The sequence below is a fragment of the Diplotaxodon limnothrissa genome, linkage group LG10 (genome assembly GCF_057381915.1).
Source record: "Diplotaxodon limnothrissa isolate DT_005_m linkage group LG10, D_limnothrissa_male_GT1.1, whole genome shotgun sequence".
NCBI lineage: Eukaryota > Metazoa > Chordata > Actinopteri > Cichliformes > Cichlidae > Diplotaxodon > Diplotaxodon limnothrissa.
Window position 1 is genome coordinate 1,010,662 of NC_140605.1, and position 19,623 is coordinate 1,030,284.

General features: G+C 40.0%; 1 protein-coding gene across 1 annotated transcript in view; it reads right to left on the reverse strand.

Moving 5' to 3' along the window:
- The window catches only part of dlg2 (discs, large homolog 2 (Drosophila)), a 173,947-nt gene that overhangs the window by 73,350 nt on the left and 80,974 nt on the right, over positions 1 to 19,623 (reverse strand). The window contains exons 5-9 of the mRNA XM_085364216.1: positions 7,925 to 8,008; positions 4,524 to 4,685; positions 4,371 to 4,424; positions 3,957 to 4,007; positions 429 to 553 (exon numbers count right to left, since the gene is read on the reverse strand). Coding sequence (XP_085220342.1) covers positions 429 to 553; positions 3,957 to 4,007; positions 4,371 to 4,424; positions 4,524 to 4,685; positions 7,925 to 8,008 — 476 coding nt within the window. The remainder of the gene's footprint in view (positions 1 to 428; positions 554 to 3,956; positions 4,008 to 4,370; positions 4,425 to 4,523; positions 4,686 to 7,924; positions 8,009 to 19,623) is intronic.

A 19,623-nucleotide genomic window follows, 5' to 3' on the forward strand; every position in this document is an offset into this window, starting at 1 on the left:
TTCTACATGTACAGTGACAATAAAAGGCTGTTCTAATCTATTCCATTCTATATGAGAGTTTTGTTATATTGAGGGCAAAAATTGTTGAAAGAAGTAATTATTATAGAACAAACACATCATCATCCTGCTTAAGTTTAAAAACCTTATACTCTCAAAATCCACTAGAAACCAACAGAAATATGACAATACTACCTCAGAACTGAAAGATAATAAAAGATGAAAAATGAAGTTTTAGAAATCTATTAACGTTTATACAGTTATCCAGTAATCAGAGATATAGTTCATATTCAGTGTGATGGGAGAGATTTCTGTCATCCTTGTACTGAAGATTTCTTCCGTAATGGTTTTGTGACATGCACGATTGTAATAAGTTGTTTCTTTTTTTTCTTTGTTCTCTTTCACCACAAAAGTAAACATATGTAACTAACCTCAAGCGTCCATCCCCTGCTGCAGCTCCTCCAGGGATGATCTTGGTAATGAAGATGCCGGGGTCATCACCAATATGGGGGTTATCTGTCCCTCCAGCGATGCTAAAGCCCAACCCTGAGTTACCCTGCGGTCATGAAAATCTCATTGATACCAAAGCAGAACCCATTTTGTATAGTGTGGTCAAAAAATGTTTCTTATCCATTCACTTTTCTAATTCTCAGTTGTTTATGTAGTAACTGAGGAGGCTTCCCCCGGAGTATATCTACCACTGCAAATGTAATGAATTAATCATCTCTGAATGACAATACTGTATTCACAAGGAAGCAGGTGAACAATGTCTCTCAGAGAAGACAGGCTTAAACCATTTCTGACAGGGCTTCAGTAAACAGAAGACAGATAAACTGAAAGGTCGGGTGCATTTCTCGGGTCATGTATCAGGTTGTTGGCCTTCACAGGACGTGACTTTTATATATTGTTCATCTGCTGTAGATAGTTAATTTTGTTTTCACATCTGTTTTTCCTCTGTTTTTTTTAAGGACAAGGTGTACAACGTCCCAAGATATGCCAAGTTTTCGAGTAAATCAACACCTTTGTGAAAAATACAGGCATTAAAAATGTTGTTTAATGTCTGTTTTTGCTAAATTAACTGAAGAAATTGCAACAAATTTTGTGCTTTGGTGAAAAGTGCTAGCACTGAAGTTCCCATAATTTGAAAAATTGTTGTCTGTTTTCAAGTTGTCCCATTCACAAACTTGGGTTTCCATGCATGGGTGACAACAATACCCCATCAGCCTGGTGAGGGGTAATTAAGTGCAGGCCTATGTGAATACAAATCTTCTGTCTGTTTTTATCCCTGTGCCCTCCTCAGCTTTTTCTCCCTTTGACATCTTCATGGAAAAAAATGTACTTGTACAAATTCTGACTAGAAATCCTGATACAACAATATTTCTTTCTGCATTTTGTTTAATAAGGGTTTTAATCAACTTGAGTCTTTATAAAAAAGACGATTCAATAATTTTCAGGATTTTAACCCTTTAAATTCCAATTTAAACATTTGAACTTTTTTTGTTTTTTCCAAAAAACACACAAAACACTTATTATTTTCTAATTATTAGTGCCAGATACGCACTCTGGATACCTTCGTGGACAAAAATGCCCCATTCACTTTAACTGAAACTATCTCTCTGCCACTGCAGTATAAAAACATGCATTCTATAATGTCTGCATTTCATTTTGAAGAAAAGTACTGATATCTGACATTTTTTCCATTGCAGGTCGAATAATGAAATTACTGTATTATTGTACAGGCGGCCAAAAGAATGATTGGTGTGGATGTGTACGAAATCATTTTTGAGGTATTAGGTGGTGTGTGTGTAAATGGCCTGCATTTGTATAGCACTTTACTTAGTCCCTAAGGACCCCAAAGCGCTTTACACTAGCGCTGTGGGTGAGTAAGTGCATGCATGTGAGTGCCAGTGTAAATCTGTATTAATTTCAGTGGTGACTAAAGGTCATCTTTGCGGGATATGTTGGATGTGTCTTTGAAGAGGCATTTGAGCAACTCAATGTGCTTACACATGGCCCACATACCGCAAAGAATGACGGCCCTTTGGTGGCCCAGATCTGGTTTGCCAGAGGTGGCCCACACATGGGCCAGCACAAGGCCAGCTGCAGGCTGGTGGTCCTGTGTTGGCCCATTTGTGGGTCACCTCTGGTAAACCAGAACTGTTAAACGTAGCACAAATGTTTGACATCAATTTTGTTTGATTCCATTAATGTGGGGGGGGGCTGGTTGACCTCTGATGACCTCTAGAAATTGACCTCACCCAACAGCGTGTACATGGGCACGTCGTCAGGAGCTGGAAGCAGATGGATTCAGAATATGCAGGCTTCGTAAGTCTTTGACCAGAATTCACTGAACCAGCAGCAAAATAGAAATTTATTTAATTATTACAGTGACCCCCCCCCCCCCCCCCTCAAAAAAAAAAAAACACTTTGGAGAATGAGCTACCAGAACTTTTTCTGTAATTTTACACATTTAAATCTTACAATTTAAGTCCAAAGAGTCGTGCTGACAGATTTCTTTCTTTGTAATAGCAGTCAGCAGTGGCTATGCAGAAAAACAACAAAGTGGGCTGTGTGTATAATGACTTTGACATTCCCTGGTCTGGAGGTATCTCCCAGGAAGCACTTGATGTGTCCAATGTTGAGAAGACAGTAGTTACTGCTAGTTTGGGTGTGATGTACACATTTCCTTCTCTCACCTCAGCCGGTTGCAGCAGATGGCCTTAGCTTTGGTCCATCAGATACACAACAAAGCACTATTTTTGGTAGAGCATGCTAGCGGGCCGTCGTTATTACCGTGTTGTTTGGAAAATACGGCGCACTTAAAATCAATCCTTTGATTTTTCTGAAAGTCGACAGAGCCCCTTATAATCCCGTGTGCCTTATGTATGAACTCTGGTTGTGTTTACTGACCTCAAAACGATTTTATGTGCACAGCGCTCGAAAATCTGTCAAATGTTTCAGTACGACTTTGCTAAGCTACGAACCCGCACCGCTTGATGGATTGTCGGAGCGTTACGGCTATCGTAGGCGGAGCCTCGCGGAGTGATACGTACTGTGCTTCAACATAATATTGCCGTATTGTGTGTGTATAACCTCTTAAGTTTTGTGGATATTACACATGGTTATGCTGAGGATATGTCGGCCAGTTTCCACTGGAAATGCCTTTTGGTTAAACTGTCAGCGAGGAGTTTGCATTTGCACTGTTACATTTTTATATAACTTTAATGCACATAAAACAGCTGCTTGTTTAAGTGAAAATACATTGATGGGTTTTTCTTTTTTGCACTAATAAAGTTGAAGAGTTGTAAAGCGTTTTGTCTCGTGTCAATTATATCTTCAGTTATATCGTTATCGCAAATTTTCAAATGTATATCGTGATAAATATTTTTGGTCATATCACCCTGCTCTAGTCTCCACCGCTTGTTTCCAGTCACAAGGAATCAGTACAACATGTTTCATTGAATGTATTCTCATGTAAAGTAAAATAGACAAAATGTCCTTTATGGTGTGACTCCTTTGTGAATAGTCACTATTGTGGAGCACTTATTTACACTTATTTATTCTTCTATTAAATGCAACATCAGTGCCTAGTAGAGCATTAAATCTACATGTATAGAATCATCCATCAAAGCTGATTAAAACTATTTAAACAAAGTTTAGTGACTTTGGCCCAAAATAAGATTCTAAAAAGCTGCAAAACTGAAATCTTATAAAAATAATCCACAAGCAGCGGTGATGTCACTGTGGCAATGTCCATTTTGTCTTATGGAGACAATAGTCAGGTCATCCCACATCAATTGTATAGCTCATAATATATACAAAATTAAATCTACAGCCTTAGCACAGATCTTTTTACAGGACAGGAACAATGTTTTGACTTTCCTGTATTATTCCTTTGCTTCTCAAAGACTAGTTTACTTCACCCTCACAGTCTGATTAGATGGATCTGAGATACTCACCCGCTCTAAGGTGATTTCTTCAAACTCATATTCAATTTCTGTGCTGTTGACCTGAGGAATGAAAAAACTGAATGAAGACACACACTTCATAGTTTCAGTCCACATTGCCTTAAATTACATGGATGATGTTAAGTGTTGAGGCCGAGCTTAAACTGAATGTGACGAGTGTTTCTCAGGGAAACGTGTAAAGTAGAGACTGTCTCATGGACAACAATTTATGATTGGTTATCAATGTAACTATTTTTTTAATATGGAGGGTCAACTACTGAGGGGTCAGTCTCATCTAGTACTTTACTTAATAAAAGTAAAGTAAAATAAAACTTAATAATAAATTATCAGGGAGTAAGTCTGTCTCTACTTGAGTAACCTAACAAGACAATCAGGAATAAACATTTAAAAGATAAATTCTCTCACATAAGGAAGCGACTCCAGAGTGTCTGTATTGATGATCACGGGAGCAGGGTTGGCCTGTAATGAAGACAGATAAGGAGAAAAAGTGAGAAACTTGAGTTTTACAGAAAAACCATCAAGCATGACTGTTCATACATTTACAGTTTGGGTGCTGACCTTGAGAGGAGAGATGTGAGAATGGGACACGTAGCCGTGCACATTTTCAATCTCTGACAGGTTCTTCTGTGAAACATGGACCAGCTCAGGAGCGCGAAGCCCACTGGTGAGCTGTGGGAATCCCTGGTCAAGCAGGGGTGAGTCATCTTCTTGGTAGTGATACTGCAAAGAGTGGAAAGGGAACAAAGAGAAAGACAAATGATTGAGAGTTTAAAACAGGTCACAGGTACAGGAGAAACATCAGACTGATGTTGTTTTCAGGAATGACAGGAGATATCGCAAAAACAACTAGTCTTGATCAACTTTAGCAAATTCATATTTTGGAGATTATGTATCTGAATTTCAGGAGCGGGACCTCCAAACACGCTCCTTCTGGTTGCCATCTACAGAGGTTCCCCCAGTTCTGCAAGCTGTCGTTTTCGTTTACGTGCCCCATCCTCCCTCCCTCCCTCCCTCCTTGTTCTCATTTCGTTAACTTCCTCACTTCTATTTAAACACGGGGATCTGCCAGGCCTGGGAGCCATCGCCAGTCCCCTTCGGGGCCTTCCCCAAACCGCAGCTCACTTCATGTCCAAGCATCACCTTTACCTACTAAAACGCTGTCAATCCTAAAATGAGGACGTGGGCCCAGCTAGTTCATTATTTTGAATATTTGTTTTTGTAAGCATAAATATTGCAAAAATGCTTAAATATTATGACCTTAAAAAGAAAGACGATTATTTAAAAGAGAGTTAATCAAAATGAAACTACACACCTGCTTTAACAGTAGAGTTCTTTTAAGATTCTTCACAGATTTTCTTCTGGAAAAAATAGTGTTTTCAACAAAAGAGGGGATTTCAAGCTGTGACTTACTGCAACTCCAACCTTCTCTTTTAAAACAGTGAAAAACAATGCAAACAAAGAGTAAAAAGCTTTGAGTTGTAACTAAAGAGTGTAATTTCTAATTTGATACAGCAACATATTTCCAAACTGTTAAGACTGGGGCAACCTGGTGGATCATTTAAGTAATGTGGGTTATGATGTAGTATAATAAAAATCCGTAAGATGTAAAGATGGAGAGGGGTTCAGGATTGGTACAGCCAACAATGAGCCTGTATATAAATGCAGTGATAGTGGTAAGACCAAAGAGTTTATGGGCACCAGCAGTAGCTCTTAAGTGGAGTCTAGACACAATAAATGACAAATCTCCTGTCATCTTTGCATGAACAGCTAATGCTGTAGCTCAGGAGGCAAAGGAGCTTGCAAAGAAAAGCGTCTGGACGTCTTTAAGTTGCTTGAAGACGTTTCACCTTTCATCCGAGAAGCTTCTTCAGTTCTAAGGTCGAATGGTGGAGAGTCCCAGATTTAAACCTAGTGGGAGTTTCCCCCCACAGAGGGACAAAAGGTATGATCTGGGGTGGGAACTCAAAACTGGATTATAGATGGCAGTTTTGAGTTCCCTCCCCAGACGCCTTAACACCCACTCACATCCTGGGCCATCTGACCTCAGGAAATCACATGATAAGGTGGGGCCAGGTTTCACAATGAGCTCACCCGAAACTCTGGCTGATTGGGACCCACACCCAGTTTCACACCTTGGCTCAGGTGATTAGAGGATCATCAGGGGTCCTTTTGTCCCTCTGTGGGGGGAAACTCGCACTAGGTTTATATCTGGGACTCTCCACCATTTGACCTTAGAACTGAAGAAGCTTCTCGGATGAGAGGTGAAACGTCTTCAAGTAACTTAAAGAAGTCCAGACGCTTTTCTCTCCAAGCTCCTTTGACTACGATGACCTGGATGACTGAGAGCCTTCACAGACATGTAGCTCAGGAGCTTAAGCAGGTCATTCACTGATTGGAAGGTTGATGGTTCAATCCCCAGCTGCTATGAGCCAACAATGCTGAAGCACCAATGGGGTTATTAGGTACAACAAGTGAAACAACACTTTGGTGTGTGTATTGCTGTAGGAAAAACCGCGTGATCAATACAACTGCTCTGTTGTACAGTGTTAAGTTGTGCTTATTGGGAAGTGCAGTTGTTGAGTTTGCATTCATGCTGCGAGGAAACATCATCACCACAAGAGAACCAAAGAGAAAAGTCTTCTCTGTGGTCCTTTCACCCTTTTTTCTGCCCTCACGTACAGAAGCACAACAATTGTCACATTCACTTATATTTCCTAAATAAGACTTTGACTTGATGTTTTTCACTTATACTTCCTTTCAGAAATATGTTTGTAAATTCTGCATTTTACATACTGTATTAATCAATCGCAGAGTTTGGTTGATATGTACACACTTTCAAGCACTTATCTGCACGTCACACACGCAGGCGCGCCTTCATACATCGAGTTACTTATTGCACTGTTGTGTCTGTATCGTTCTGTTCTTTTTTATTTGCAATTTTTGCACACGTGCACTTTGTGTAGTCCTGTGTTGATTGTCATATGCAGCACTGTGGTCTTGGAGAAACACTGGCTGGCTTCACTGAGCACTGTATCACTGCACATGGTTGGAATGACATTAAAGCCATTTGACTTGACTCTTTCATTTAGTTAACGTTTTATCATCAGCTGGTTATGCCAGCGAGACCTTTCCTCACTCATTTGGTGTCCAGATGTCAGAATGAATGAACCTTCTTCACTCTCTCTCCACTCTCTTCATCCAGGCTGCCTGCAATATTTTTGTAAATCCAGCAGATGTCACTACTAAGCAACACAGTGTTAACGTTGTGTTGACACAATAAGCGCAATATGCTATACACTCCATTGACCCATCACTAATGGCTGCTCTGGTCTCCAGTCTGCACGCTAAAATATTCAAATACTGATACTCTCCGATGCTTTCACTGTATGAATGTGTGTGACTGTTAGAAAGCATGTGAATAAGGCAAGTCACATAAAGTATAGTTCTATATTGTGTATTTTGTTGTACAGTTATTTTATTTTCAACTTTAATTTATATATTTTATCTTATTCTTCCCAGTTAAATTTACCCTTCATTCTAATTTGTGTTGTACAGTTATTTCATTTTTAACCTTAATTTATATTTTATTCCTTCCTAGTTAAATTTACCCTTTTTCATATTTATTTCCTATCTTATTCATAGCCTTTTCCTTTTTTGTTTTCTTTAGGTCACGAGCAGTTGTCCAAGCATTTCACTACATATCGTACTGTGTATGACTGTGTACGTGACAAATAAAATTTGAATTTGAATTTGAAAAGTGTTTTGAGTTCTCAGAGTAGAAAATTGCTTTAAAGAACCCGTCCATTTATAATAGTTTGAAACAAATGACCACATACAGCATGATCACTGTAAATACTGTGTCAAAAGAAGTGCAGAGAATGAAGTGATTGCGTTATCACTGCCAGCACAGTGTACGCAATTTGGATGGGGTGAAAAAACAAAACAAAAGAGTTTCTCACCCAGGGAGTGTTCATCAGGGCAGGGTTCATGCAGGGCTGGGGCTGGCCATTGTGGGTTGGCTCATGTACTGCTGCCGGCCTGTTCTGGAGAGAGAAGGAGGACCATATGTGACCACTATGAGCAGACAGTATAGGTGAGACTTATTAACAATTCCATGAAATGAATTCAATTTAATTTGATAAAAATTAAAATTCTTCCTTCTGTCTTGTATGCAAAGCAGCAAAAAGCTGATGCATATGCCCGGAGCTTACAATCCCAAGTCAAGTCAATGTGATGACTTGCATTTGACTTGAACACCATTAATCCATATTTTATTCACAATAGAAGATAGAAAACATATCAAATGTTTAAATTCAGATATTTTACTACTCCATGAAATATATTAGCTCATTTAGTGACAGCCTCAAAAAAGTTGTGACAGGGATAACAAAAGGCTGGAAAAACAAAAAGGAACAGTTTGGGAAAAGTTTCATATGGGAACAGGTCAGCAGTGTGACTGGGTATAAAAGAGCCTCTTACAGAGAAGAAAACAGAGACTCACCAACCTACAAAAAACTGCATTTGCAGATTGTGAAAAAAAAAATCAAAAACTATGTTCCTCTGTGAAAAACTGCAAAGATTTTGAATATCTCAACATGTAGAATACATAATGTCACCAAAAGATTGAGAGAATCTGGAGAAATCTTCAGATGCAAAAAGGCTGAATATCAGACTTGACTGTGACAGTCAGACCCTCAGACCACACTCATTAAAAACAGGCATAGTTCTCACTAAATCACTGCACGGCAAAAGTTTTATCCTGCAAAGAAGAAGACTTATGTGAACACGATCCATTACCCAGTGATGCTCCGCCTTTTTTGGGCCAATGCTCATTTAAAATGGACTGAAGTAAAGTGGAAATGCGTAACATGAATTTAAATTTAACCCTCCCCTGCAGCTGAGCCAGGGACCACACCGCCGCCACACCCCCACCACCTGACTGAGGCTGGGGAGCCTCGGCGCACCACATGACCATCAACTTCAATCGCGGTTGAAGGCTGAGCGCAGAGTGTCATCACTGCTCCAGTGGGAAATCTCCCCTGGGGGAAATTTCGGGAGCCAACAGGATCTCACTTGAATTTTTTTTTTTAAGTAAAATAAATAAATAAATAAAGTTTTTTTTTCACTTTTACAAATTAATTTGGATATTTTCACTACAGATTATGATAGAATACCTAGCACATCTACAGAATGGGGTTATTGTAAAAGAATAGCATTGTGGAAAAGTTCAAAATGAACAAAACATTTTCTAAAATTTCGCTCACTGTGAAAGATTGACCCAGTTATTGTCTGCATTTTCAAACTAACGACAGGTGGCTACAACAAAATAGAAAAGATTATTATAAAAGTACAAAAGTTGAAGTTTATCTGTAGCCTCCCTCTCATCCACCGTTCTCATTGCTCCACCTCAGTCTGCATCTCTTTCAATCCTCAGCTCTGCTCTTCAGGCCTGAAACAGTCTGATTCGAGCTCTGCTGGGGATTTCAGTCTTTATCTGCTCTTCATTCGTTCCCCACACTCTGGTCTCTGTGCTCAGGTCCACTATGGTTTTCTGGTCATTCTGTACAGCCAGCAGCCCACCTGGTTCTTCACCTGTCTGTAATCCACTCTGTCAGTCTCAACATTTCACCCGTGACTCAGTAACCGTAATGATAACACACGGTTGCAAATAAATGGCTTAAATTCTTCCTGAAGTCTTGCTGTGTGATGCACATGAATGTAGCTCACTACTTCAACTGTTAGTGAACAGTGTTGGTCAATTAAAAAAGTAATTAGTTACTAATTACTTCTCCAAAAAGTAATCCTGTTACTTTACAGATTACTTATTTTCAAAAGTAATTAGTTACTTTATTATTCAGTTACTTTTAAAAACATGATACACAGCCTATGTAATAAAGCAACAGAGCTTTCAGCCAATTCTATTTTTCTGCATAATCATCATATAAAATTGAATCAAATAAAAAGTCTCTTTTAAAACTTGTTTTATTAGTTTTAATCTTTTAAGATTAAGCACATTGCATTAAGCAAAAATGTAATTATGTACAGCAGTGTCTGACATGAAGAAACTCTTTAACATTTAAACCTATTTCCTGCATATTCCAGCATATAAAATAAAATCATGTTTTGTGTTTACACTCTTTCAAATAGATGAAAGTAAAACACAGCAGAAAATAAATAGAATCAAAGATTCAGCGTCACTGAGTCCTGTCACTCTAAAATCTGGGGTGGGTGGAGGTTATCCCACAGCAGTCATGTCAGTGGGGGGATCCGGGTGTTTCATGAGACACTCTCACGGTTTAGTAACGCAGCGTGCTTACGGGAAAGTAACAGTAATCTAATGACCTTTGCAATAGTAATCCCTTGCTTTAGTCGTAACTTGAAAAAAGTAAGTAATGCATTACTGCCCATCTCTGGTGCTCACAGGTGGTGCAGTTTGGAGAAATGGTGGTGTTTCCTCAGAAGAACTACCAGAGTCACAAAGGGCACGAGTCCATGTCACCACCTCGACTCGCTGCTGATTCTGATCCGAGGCGGCAGATCAACTATCCACAGTAAAGTAGAAATAGTTGTGAGTTGTAGAAACTCTTTAATGTTCTTTATAGAGGCGCATGTTGTATAAAGCATGTGCTTTACATTCACTGCGATTTGCTGTGATATGTGACACCTGATGTGAGCAGGAATGGAGAACATGAATAAAAGGAAGATGTTTTTATTGTTTGGCTAATGAAGGGTGTAAATCTTTAATATTATTTTTGCTTGGTTATTTTAGTGTTTTTCTAAACATGGAGAAAAAAGGCATAAGAAACTAATTTAACTTTCTCTCCTGCTGCAGATGTTGGCTGTGATCTCCGAGGCTGGAACTGGAGAGAGAGGAGTCATCATCCAGCGTCAAAGAAAACATCCAGGTAAAGGGACGTGGATCACTATTTTAGCCTTAAATTATCGTACTTTTAAATACAAAAACATTTTAAAGGACAACATTTACCATCCAACTCTGACCGTAACACAAAATAATGATCGCCATGAGTGTTTTCAAACTCTTCCTCAGATGGGCAGGCTATCACTGTCCAACCAGCCGACTTCAATAAAAGACTGAGACAGTCGGTGAAAGCAGCATTCAGTGAGCACCACAGGTGAGCGTGTCCCTGAGACATTCAGCATCTGATCCTTGTTGGCCTGTCTGCTCTGCTTTGGTAAGTATCCTTACCGAACTACAGTAACTGTAACGCAGTCACTATACATGCCATCCACTTTCTAACTACTGATTACTTCCTGCCAGTTATTTTAGACCCAACACTGCTTCTTCTTGTTCAAACAGCTGGACAGGAAACTACACCAGTGTACTGTTTCACCAACACGTGCCAGGCACTGTTCCTGCCATTCATGGCTTAGCCCCGCCTACCTCAGGACCTCCCCTTGTCAAGTATTGATCATGATGATTATCATGATGACAATGAGCACAACTAAGATTGTAAAAGTCCACGACCATGACTGGTTTGCTGTCTCCTGATTATTAATGAATATCAGGAGGATGATTGTTAGTAAGAAATGATGACAAAAAACACAAAGTTCACCAAACTCACAGGTTACATTCATTTTGCTTTTTCTTCTTTACCAGCCACACTCTAACTGCAATTAAGAAAACAAACTTTAGAAATCATTGACTCAGTGATTTTATCAAATATTTAATGGGTTCAGGTAGAGCCAGCTTCTGCATTACCAAGAACATGAAGTGTGAGACAAACTTACTGAGACACTCTCAGTAAGTTTGATGGGCTGCTTGTCTTTCTGTTTGTAACCACTGCCATGCGTTTATGAAGTGGCTGTTTGGTCTCTCCAATGTAGAGCTCTGGACATTCCTCGCTGCACTGTACCGCATGCACTACATTGTTGAGTTTGTGTTTGGGATGAACCAGTTTGTGTCTGAGCGTGTTGCTGGGTCTGAAGTACACTGGGATGTCGTGCTTGGAGAAAACTCCTCTGATAAACCTGCTACATAGGGGATGACAATGTTGTTGCGTTTGTCTTTCCGATCCTCCCTAGTTGGTGTCTGACCTTCTTTTCTGTGCATCTTTGCTGATTTGATGAAAGAATAATTAGGATAACCACATGTTTTAAAAGCTTCCTTTATATATGTGTGTTCCCTCTTTTCCCCTGATGGCTTCTTTCATGCCTCTTTCAAACCATCTTCTCCGGCTCTTTTAAAGGGACAGCACCTAGCCACTGGTACAGAGATGTTGAGGACACCTGGGTCAAAATCAAAACCTAAGACGTGGAATCCGTCACTGCTCACATCATCTCTGTGGATGTAACATAAAGTTGAACATAAAGTTCACCAGGGAAGACACAAAGATAACAGTTTGCTATTCCTGGACTCTGCTGTGCACAATGGGGAGAATGGAAACCTCAACAGTGAAGTTTAGCTGAAGCACACACACACAGACCAGTACCTCCTCTGTGACTCCCACCACAGCTGGACTGGCCGATGGTGATTTTTCATTTTCATGGGCCAATGGGGTTTTCTTTGGTTTTGTTTTTTGTAACGGCATGAACAATAAAAGCTGGTGGATTGGCCAGATGCTGGCAGATGTGTAAAAATAACTCAGTTGTTTGGTGGTGGCTATGGTGGAGCTTCCACAGAGGCAGCAGGTGGATGAGGGAAACGGGAGGCAGGAGGAGAGCCCCGAGGCAGCCACCAGTCCGAGTGTCAGGTGAACTGAACTTCAGGTAAGAAGTTATGACCTGCAGTCTCTCTGGGTCAGATATAAACCAAGTTTAGGTGGAGTTTATTTTCGTTATGCTGACTTTTTACAGTCAGTTACAATAACATGCTAGCTAGTACAATACTGCGTGCTAGCTAGCATGACGGCGTTTCTATACAGCTGGGTGGTTCTATGATGTTACTGATGGTGAACTTTATTTATAAGGTTAGTCTGTAGAGTTTCCAACCGTCCTGTAAAAACACGGAATCGTCTCGTATCCAGAAAAAATATTACGCGTTTCGTGTTGAGATGTAAAGGAACAGTTTGTCCCGGACTTCAGCTACAATGAAAAAGACACAAAGCTGGATTTATTCTGTCGTTACGCTGCACAGCTGCCTCTTCTCCTCTCATTCTGTCCCCTCCCTCTCCTGTTTCTACTTCAATCATGAAACTGATCAATGATCAGCTGATCGGCTTTTCTGACACAAGTCACTTTGCGCCAGAAAGAGGAAACCAGCGGATGTCGCGCTAAACAACAGCAGCACGTTTAAGCTTGATCAGCTGTTGTTAGAATTTATTTAATATTAATTTCTAGTATCAGCTGATGTTTGCTGGAGCCACAGCTGTAAAGCTGCTGGTCATGATGTCGGTTTGTATATGTGGTGAGAGGGAAACATGAAGATGAAACCAGGAGATGTCCTTACTGAATCATCAGAGCTGTGATGGAGAAACAGGTTTACCTTTTAGGTGACATGGATGAGTTGAAGTTATGAACTGTTTCTGAGAGACAAATAACACCAGGATCCTTTTCTAAGTAGCTGACAGCTGGTAACTGTGCAGGGGCGGGTCTAGCAAAGCTTTTTTGTCCCAGTCCAGCCCTGACTCCATCACCCTCTGGAACACCAACTTGAAGTAATCAGGACCCTACAACACCGGGCAGAACATGTTCCCTCTAAGCCTGAAGGGACAAAGAGATATTTACTTTCTGCTGACCATCAGCTCAGATTCACCATCACCGTCTCTAACTCTCTAAATATGAACACATTTGAAAAATAAAGTTATGTTTACAAACATTCATATCTCAGAAATAAGCACAGCTGTTCATGTTTGCTATTACAGTTTTATTTGTCAGAGAATTATGAACTTTACATCGTGCATTGAGTTTAATAGGTCTGTCTCATGGCTGCACTATGAGAGCTGGAATAAACAATTAAAGTTGAGCAAACTTCAGCTAAATCTTGAAACAGTAGATACAGGTAGAAATGAGATCAGATTAATCTTTGGTCAAAAGCAGATACCTCCTGAGTTCAGTCCATCACATTAAAAAAGAAACGATATCATGCTTTTTACATACACTTCCAAATAATAGTCAAGCAGCTCAGTCTCACAAATAGGTAACTAAGATGTCTCTAATGCAGACGTGCACAGTGTAGTGCAAGCATTACAAGATCAGAAATGAAAACGTAACATTCATGTAAAACTACAGGCTCAGGATTTTAAAGAAAGGCTCTGAAAACAAAACTTTTTAAAACAGTATCTTTGCTGCGATCATCAAAATACAAAACAGACGTGAACAATTTTCAGTAACAAACCCTAACATTCACTAATATTACACATATCCAAACAACAAGGCATATGTCAAAGTTTTTGAAGTGAAGAAACATGTTGCTTTAAAAAGCACATGCAGTGTGTGGCCACGATCGTCACACTGTGGACCATGAACGCCACTTCTTTGAAGCGTTCTTCTTCTTGGAATCAAAATGGAAGCAGAAACATCACGATTCTCTTTGATCTACCAAAAGGAAAAAGCAGAACATCGGAGCTGAAACCAGTCGGGTGAAATAATTAGGATAACAATAATTCAGTGCATTGTCTCCGGTAGTCTTACGATTGTTGGTATCTGCTGAGTACAACTAACACTCGGTGTCAGGGAACTCCTGTGTGGAAACGAGTGGTTTTTATGTTTTTATGTACGTATTTAACTTCCATCCATTTAACTTTGGAGGAAGAAATGTCAGTTTGGTGCAGGCTGGTTAGTTTAGACTCTGGGTGCATTTGGTGCCCTGTTGTCTGTAACTCAATGAGTTGGTTCACTTTGTGGCTGGGCTGCATGTGCGGTTATATCATGTCGGCTTGGGCTGGAGTACCTGTTCCCTGTTAGGTGTTTAGCTGAACATGAGTAGAGCTTCTAGCTTGGAAGCACATCTGTGCACATAGTCATACTGTCACTGGTTAGTGTAAATGGCTCAATGTGACATAGGAACCTTTTAATTAATTTCCATAACCCGACTTGTATGTCAAAGAATATCAAACCTGGAAAAGCTGTTTATGGTCAGAATGATTAAAAACTGTAAAGAGCTTTTCTCTTTGCGTGGAGCGTCCAACACTGTGACTCTTCCTTGTAGAAGCCGTCACTCCAAAGGTCTTATGATAATAATGTTTTATGATTTACTAAGTTACTGGATGAACATGAAAAGTACGTCCATTGTTGCAAATGACCGTGGGCGTGACCAGAATAACATCCAACTAGACGCTCAAAAGACGTCCTTAAATGTCCTGTAAGTGACAGAACAGATGAACGAACAGGTAATCGCTTACTTGAGATGAAACCTGCCCAGCTACTTTGAAAACAGCTTCTACCTGCTCCTCCTGTAACTGGATGGCTTCTCAGGGCTAAGCCGTCCTGCAGTCCAGCAGCCTTTATGGTTCTGCTGTGATTCACCAGGAACTGTTAGAAAGACACAAACACACAAACATTAACATGTTCCACAGTCTTCCAGTTTGATCACTTTGATTGTCTCATCCTGTGGACAACGACGTACACGGATGCAGGTTTATTGTTAACTTTTGGAGGTTTATTTATTGAACAAATCCAGCTCCACTGTGATGCTGAGCTGGATACGCACTTAAGAAAACGTGTGAATAAATAGACAACAAACTGCATTTAACCAAACAGACTGGACCCGTTATTGTTAACTGAATGCAAGACTTTAACAGTCTCTTCAATGTAAGAATGCAGGTCCATCAGCATGAGACAAACCTGATGACACACTTCATATGTAGCACATTTACATTTATATCACACACGTCTGCTTTCCTGTTTGTATACAGGCTGCCAGGTTATCACAGGGCCAACACAATACATGTGACACAAAATCCACTGAAGTGTTTGATATTTTAATCATAATGATGATTATTATTTAAAATATCACTATAAAGTTTATTTATAAATATATTTAGATTTGTTTCTGTAACCTAGCATATAAAGCTGAGCTGTTTCAGCTTCTGACCTCTGACCTCAGTGTGTCCTCACTGCAGCTTCCTCCTGGAAACACTTCTCCTTCTTGTCTTCCCCCAGTGTTGTTTCCCTGCCGTTAATATCATTCACTGTACCTGAGGAACAACAGAGGACAAACACTCACTTTAAGAAGTACATTCATACAGAGGTGATCTATGGAAACGCACTACTCCACACTTTGGTAGAGAAATCAGTTTCTGTGAAACATTTCTGTAAATGGTGTGGACTTCTTCAGGAGACTCAGCCAATCCCACTCTGATAACTGAAACTTCTGTGGATGAAGAAACTGCCAGACACCGTCCTGGAAATGTTTAAGAAATACAAGATCGCTATATAAATGACGATCATGTTAAAATCACATTAACAGTTGTTGCTCACCTTTGTTTCTGATTTTAAAAAGTTGTATCCCGTCAGCTCTCATGGCTCAGAAAAAGCTTTTTTTGGTTTCCAATCCAGTTCTGCTTGAAAGTATTAAGGATACTTTAAAAGTGCTCCTCTGAAATCTGTGTTAAACAACAAGAAACATAAATTAGTAACAAAAACACAGTGCAGAAGGTAAGTACAGGCATTACACACCATCATCGGGCCTAATGCTCCTAAATCTGCAACTTCAAATCTCTGTGAGCTCTTCAACGTGTCTTCAAAGGGAAAAGTCCAAAACTTAAAATTTGATTATAAAAGGTTCAACACAGACACACAGACAGAGAGGTACCTTTTAATGTTTACTGGTAACCCGAGTCACTGATCATCTACAGCAGGGGTGTCGAACTCCAGGCCTCGAGGGCCCGTGTCCTGCAAGTTTTAGATCTCACCCTGGATCAGCACACCTGAAACAAATGATTAGCTCATTACCAGGCGTCTGGAGAACTTCAAGACATGTTGAGGAGGTAATTTAGACATTTAAATCAGCTGTGATGGATCAAGGACGCATCTAAAACCTGCAGGACACCGGCCCTCGAGGCCTGGAGTTCGACACCTGTGATCTACAGTATTACAGAGTCTGGCAGTCTTTGCATGATGTAAACCAGGGGTGCTCAATCCCAGTCCTCAAGAGCTACCGTCCTGCAGCTTTTAGATGCATCCCTACTCCAACACAGCTGAATCAAATGTTTGATTACCTCTTCAGCATGCCATCAAGTTTGGAAAAGCCCTGATAACAAGCCATTCATTTGATTCAGCTGTGTCGGAACAAGGATGCATCTAAAAGCTGCAGGACAGTAGCTCTCGAGGACTGGGATTGAGCACCCCTGATGTAAACGTTACTGTAAGTTTCCAGCTGCCTCTCAGGTGTGACAGGTGTGCCAGCAGGAAAGAGTAATAATAACCTGCATCCTGAGGTTTGTCGTGCAGGATTAAAGGAGCCAGGCTTTGTTCACACAGCTGGGATTGTGTTTTACACTGACCCTGGGTCAGTATCATACAGTTTAAACGAAGCACTGAAACTTGCACATATTTATTACAGATGCATTGAAGCTAATCGAGATATTTGCTGTGAATCTGTTTTCTGGTAACTTTATTAACCAGTAACATTTCTGTCTAATCACTGTTTAAACAGTAACCGCTTTATTACACTATAAGCTAACCTTTACACCATAACTTTAAGCTAGCGCCATAAAGACGGTCAAACGTAATAATATTTACAAATGCATCTCAAAGCTGTTATATGTGTATTACTAACACAACCACATTAACATTATTGACACTCGCTGACTTTTAATAGTCATTCTATAAATGCTGTCCGTTTAAACGTCTTACCTGTAAACACTGCTGTATCACAGGATTCCAGCCAGAGTGGATTCTGGAGTCTTCCACGCTCCTGTTAGTGATCCTCCATCTGGATGGATGATAACAACCTTCTGAACAATCTAGCAGGTGGAGATGGCCCCTGCTGGCCCATATCTATGGTGCTGATTTCTGCTTATAACGCCCACTGAATGGCCTGATGACATCTGAGGCCGGTGTCCCCAGTGCCTAGTGTTCGTTCCCAGTCTAGGTTTTGGTTATAAAGGTTTCCTTGTTGCCTTTCACATTCTGTTTTCATCTTAGTTCTGTACCACGGACATCAGCCTTAATAAATGCATTGTTGGTTATTAATATTCACCTGCCTGTGAGTCTGCGTTTGGGCCTTTCCCTCTACAAACATGATCTAGGTCTCGCTGATCGTAGTTGAAACCATATCACAGAACTAAGCTAGATGATGCTGATTCATTTAATTCACAAAACACCATTTAAATGCCATCACTGCCTTTGAAGATGTTTGCAGACACACAGGGACAAATTATTAGTTTAAGGTTACTGACTGGAGCAATAGATTTTCAACACAGAATTTCTGCATTCACTTGTTTTCTTCAGAAAGAAACTTTACATGTATCTGAACACAATAACAGATTACTATTTTTTAATGACCTGATTCAGTATTATTAGCTGGTCTCTCTATTGAGCCATAACATAAATCACTGCTTTGCAATGACGTGCTTTAACTTTGTAATGCTCAAAGTAAAACTAAGGGTTATATTCTAGTTTACACAAAGTTTAAAAACTTAAGCAAGGGTTTCAAACTGTCACTTGAAAGCATTATACCAATAGCCAGAGGTGTGGACTCGAGTCACATGACTTGGACTCGAGTCAGACTCGAGTCATTAATTTTATGACTTTAGACTTGACTTGAAAAAATGTTCTAAGACTTGTGACTTGACTTGGACTTTTACACCAATGACTTGGGACTTGAATTGGACTTGAACCGGTTTACTTGAAAAGACTTGATATTTTACCCCAAATATAAAATTTAACATGCATATTATATAGAGATTGAAAATGTGACGTCATTCACGGGTAGAACCGCAAAGGATTCTGGGAACTCGTGGCAAGCGGTACTAGCGCACGCAGGCTTTCAATTAAAATCAGTTACACAGCGATAAAAAGAAACACAAAAATGTCAAGAAGCTGTTGTATTATTAACTGCAATAGCCGGTCGCATGACAGCCACGGGAAGCCGACGGGTAAAGAGATCGGTTGTTATCGGATTACGTCGTTGAAGAGAAATTGTTCGAGCCATGTTTCTGAAGTAACAAAGACGCGACGGATGGCCTGGATTGCAGCCATTCAAAGATCAAATATAACGTCCCAGAACCCTCCAGCTCACAGGTTAGTCTGCTCCAAGCATTTCCACAAAGGTCAGAGTTTTGTAGTAGTTAATACGTCATTTTCATAACATAATTGGTGATATAGGTTACAAGCAAGTCTGGCGCTGAACAGAAATTGCCGCGCTATGCTCCTTTGTTTATTGTGCATAAATAGTGAATTGTCCTGACACAATATTGCGTTTCGCTTCTGTTATTATGGTACATTGACAAAAACATATACTTTTATTCACAGGATAAAACAGGTTTTTTGTATCACTAATTGCCCAGTACGATTACAACATACAGTATTATTGTCACTGCTACATTTCTGTGATGGGTACCAGAAATTATTTCCACTACTAATTAATTACCGTTGAGCTCAAAGGTCCTATTAATAAACGGTTAACGAATGTGTATTTATGACGACAATTTGTGAGACTGGTAAACTTATGATACGTACGATGGTCTTTCGTTCTACACGGTGCATTTCAAGGTCCTGCACCCATCCGTCGGTAAACTGTACCTGGGCTTGTTGC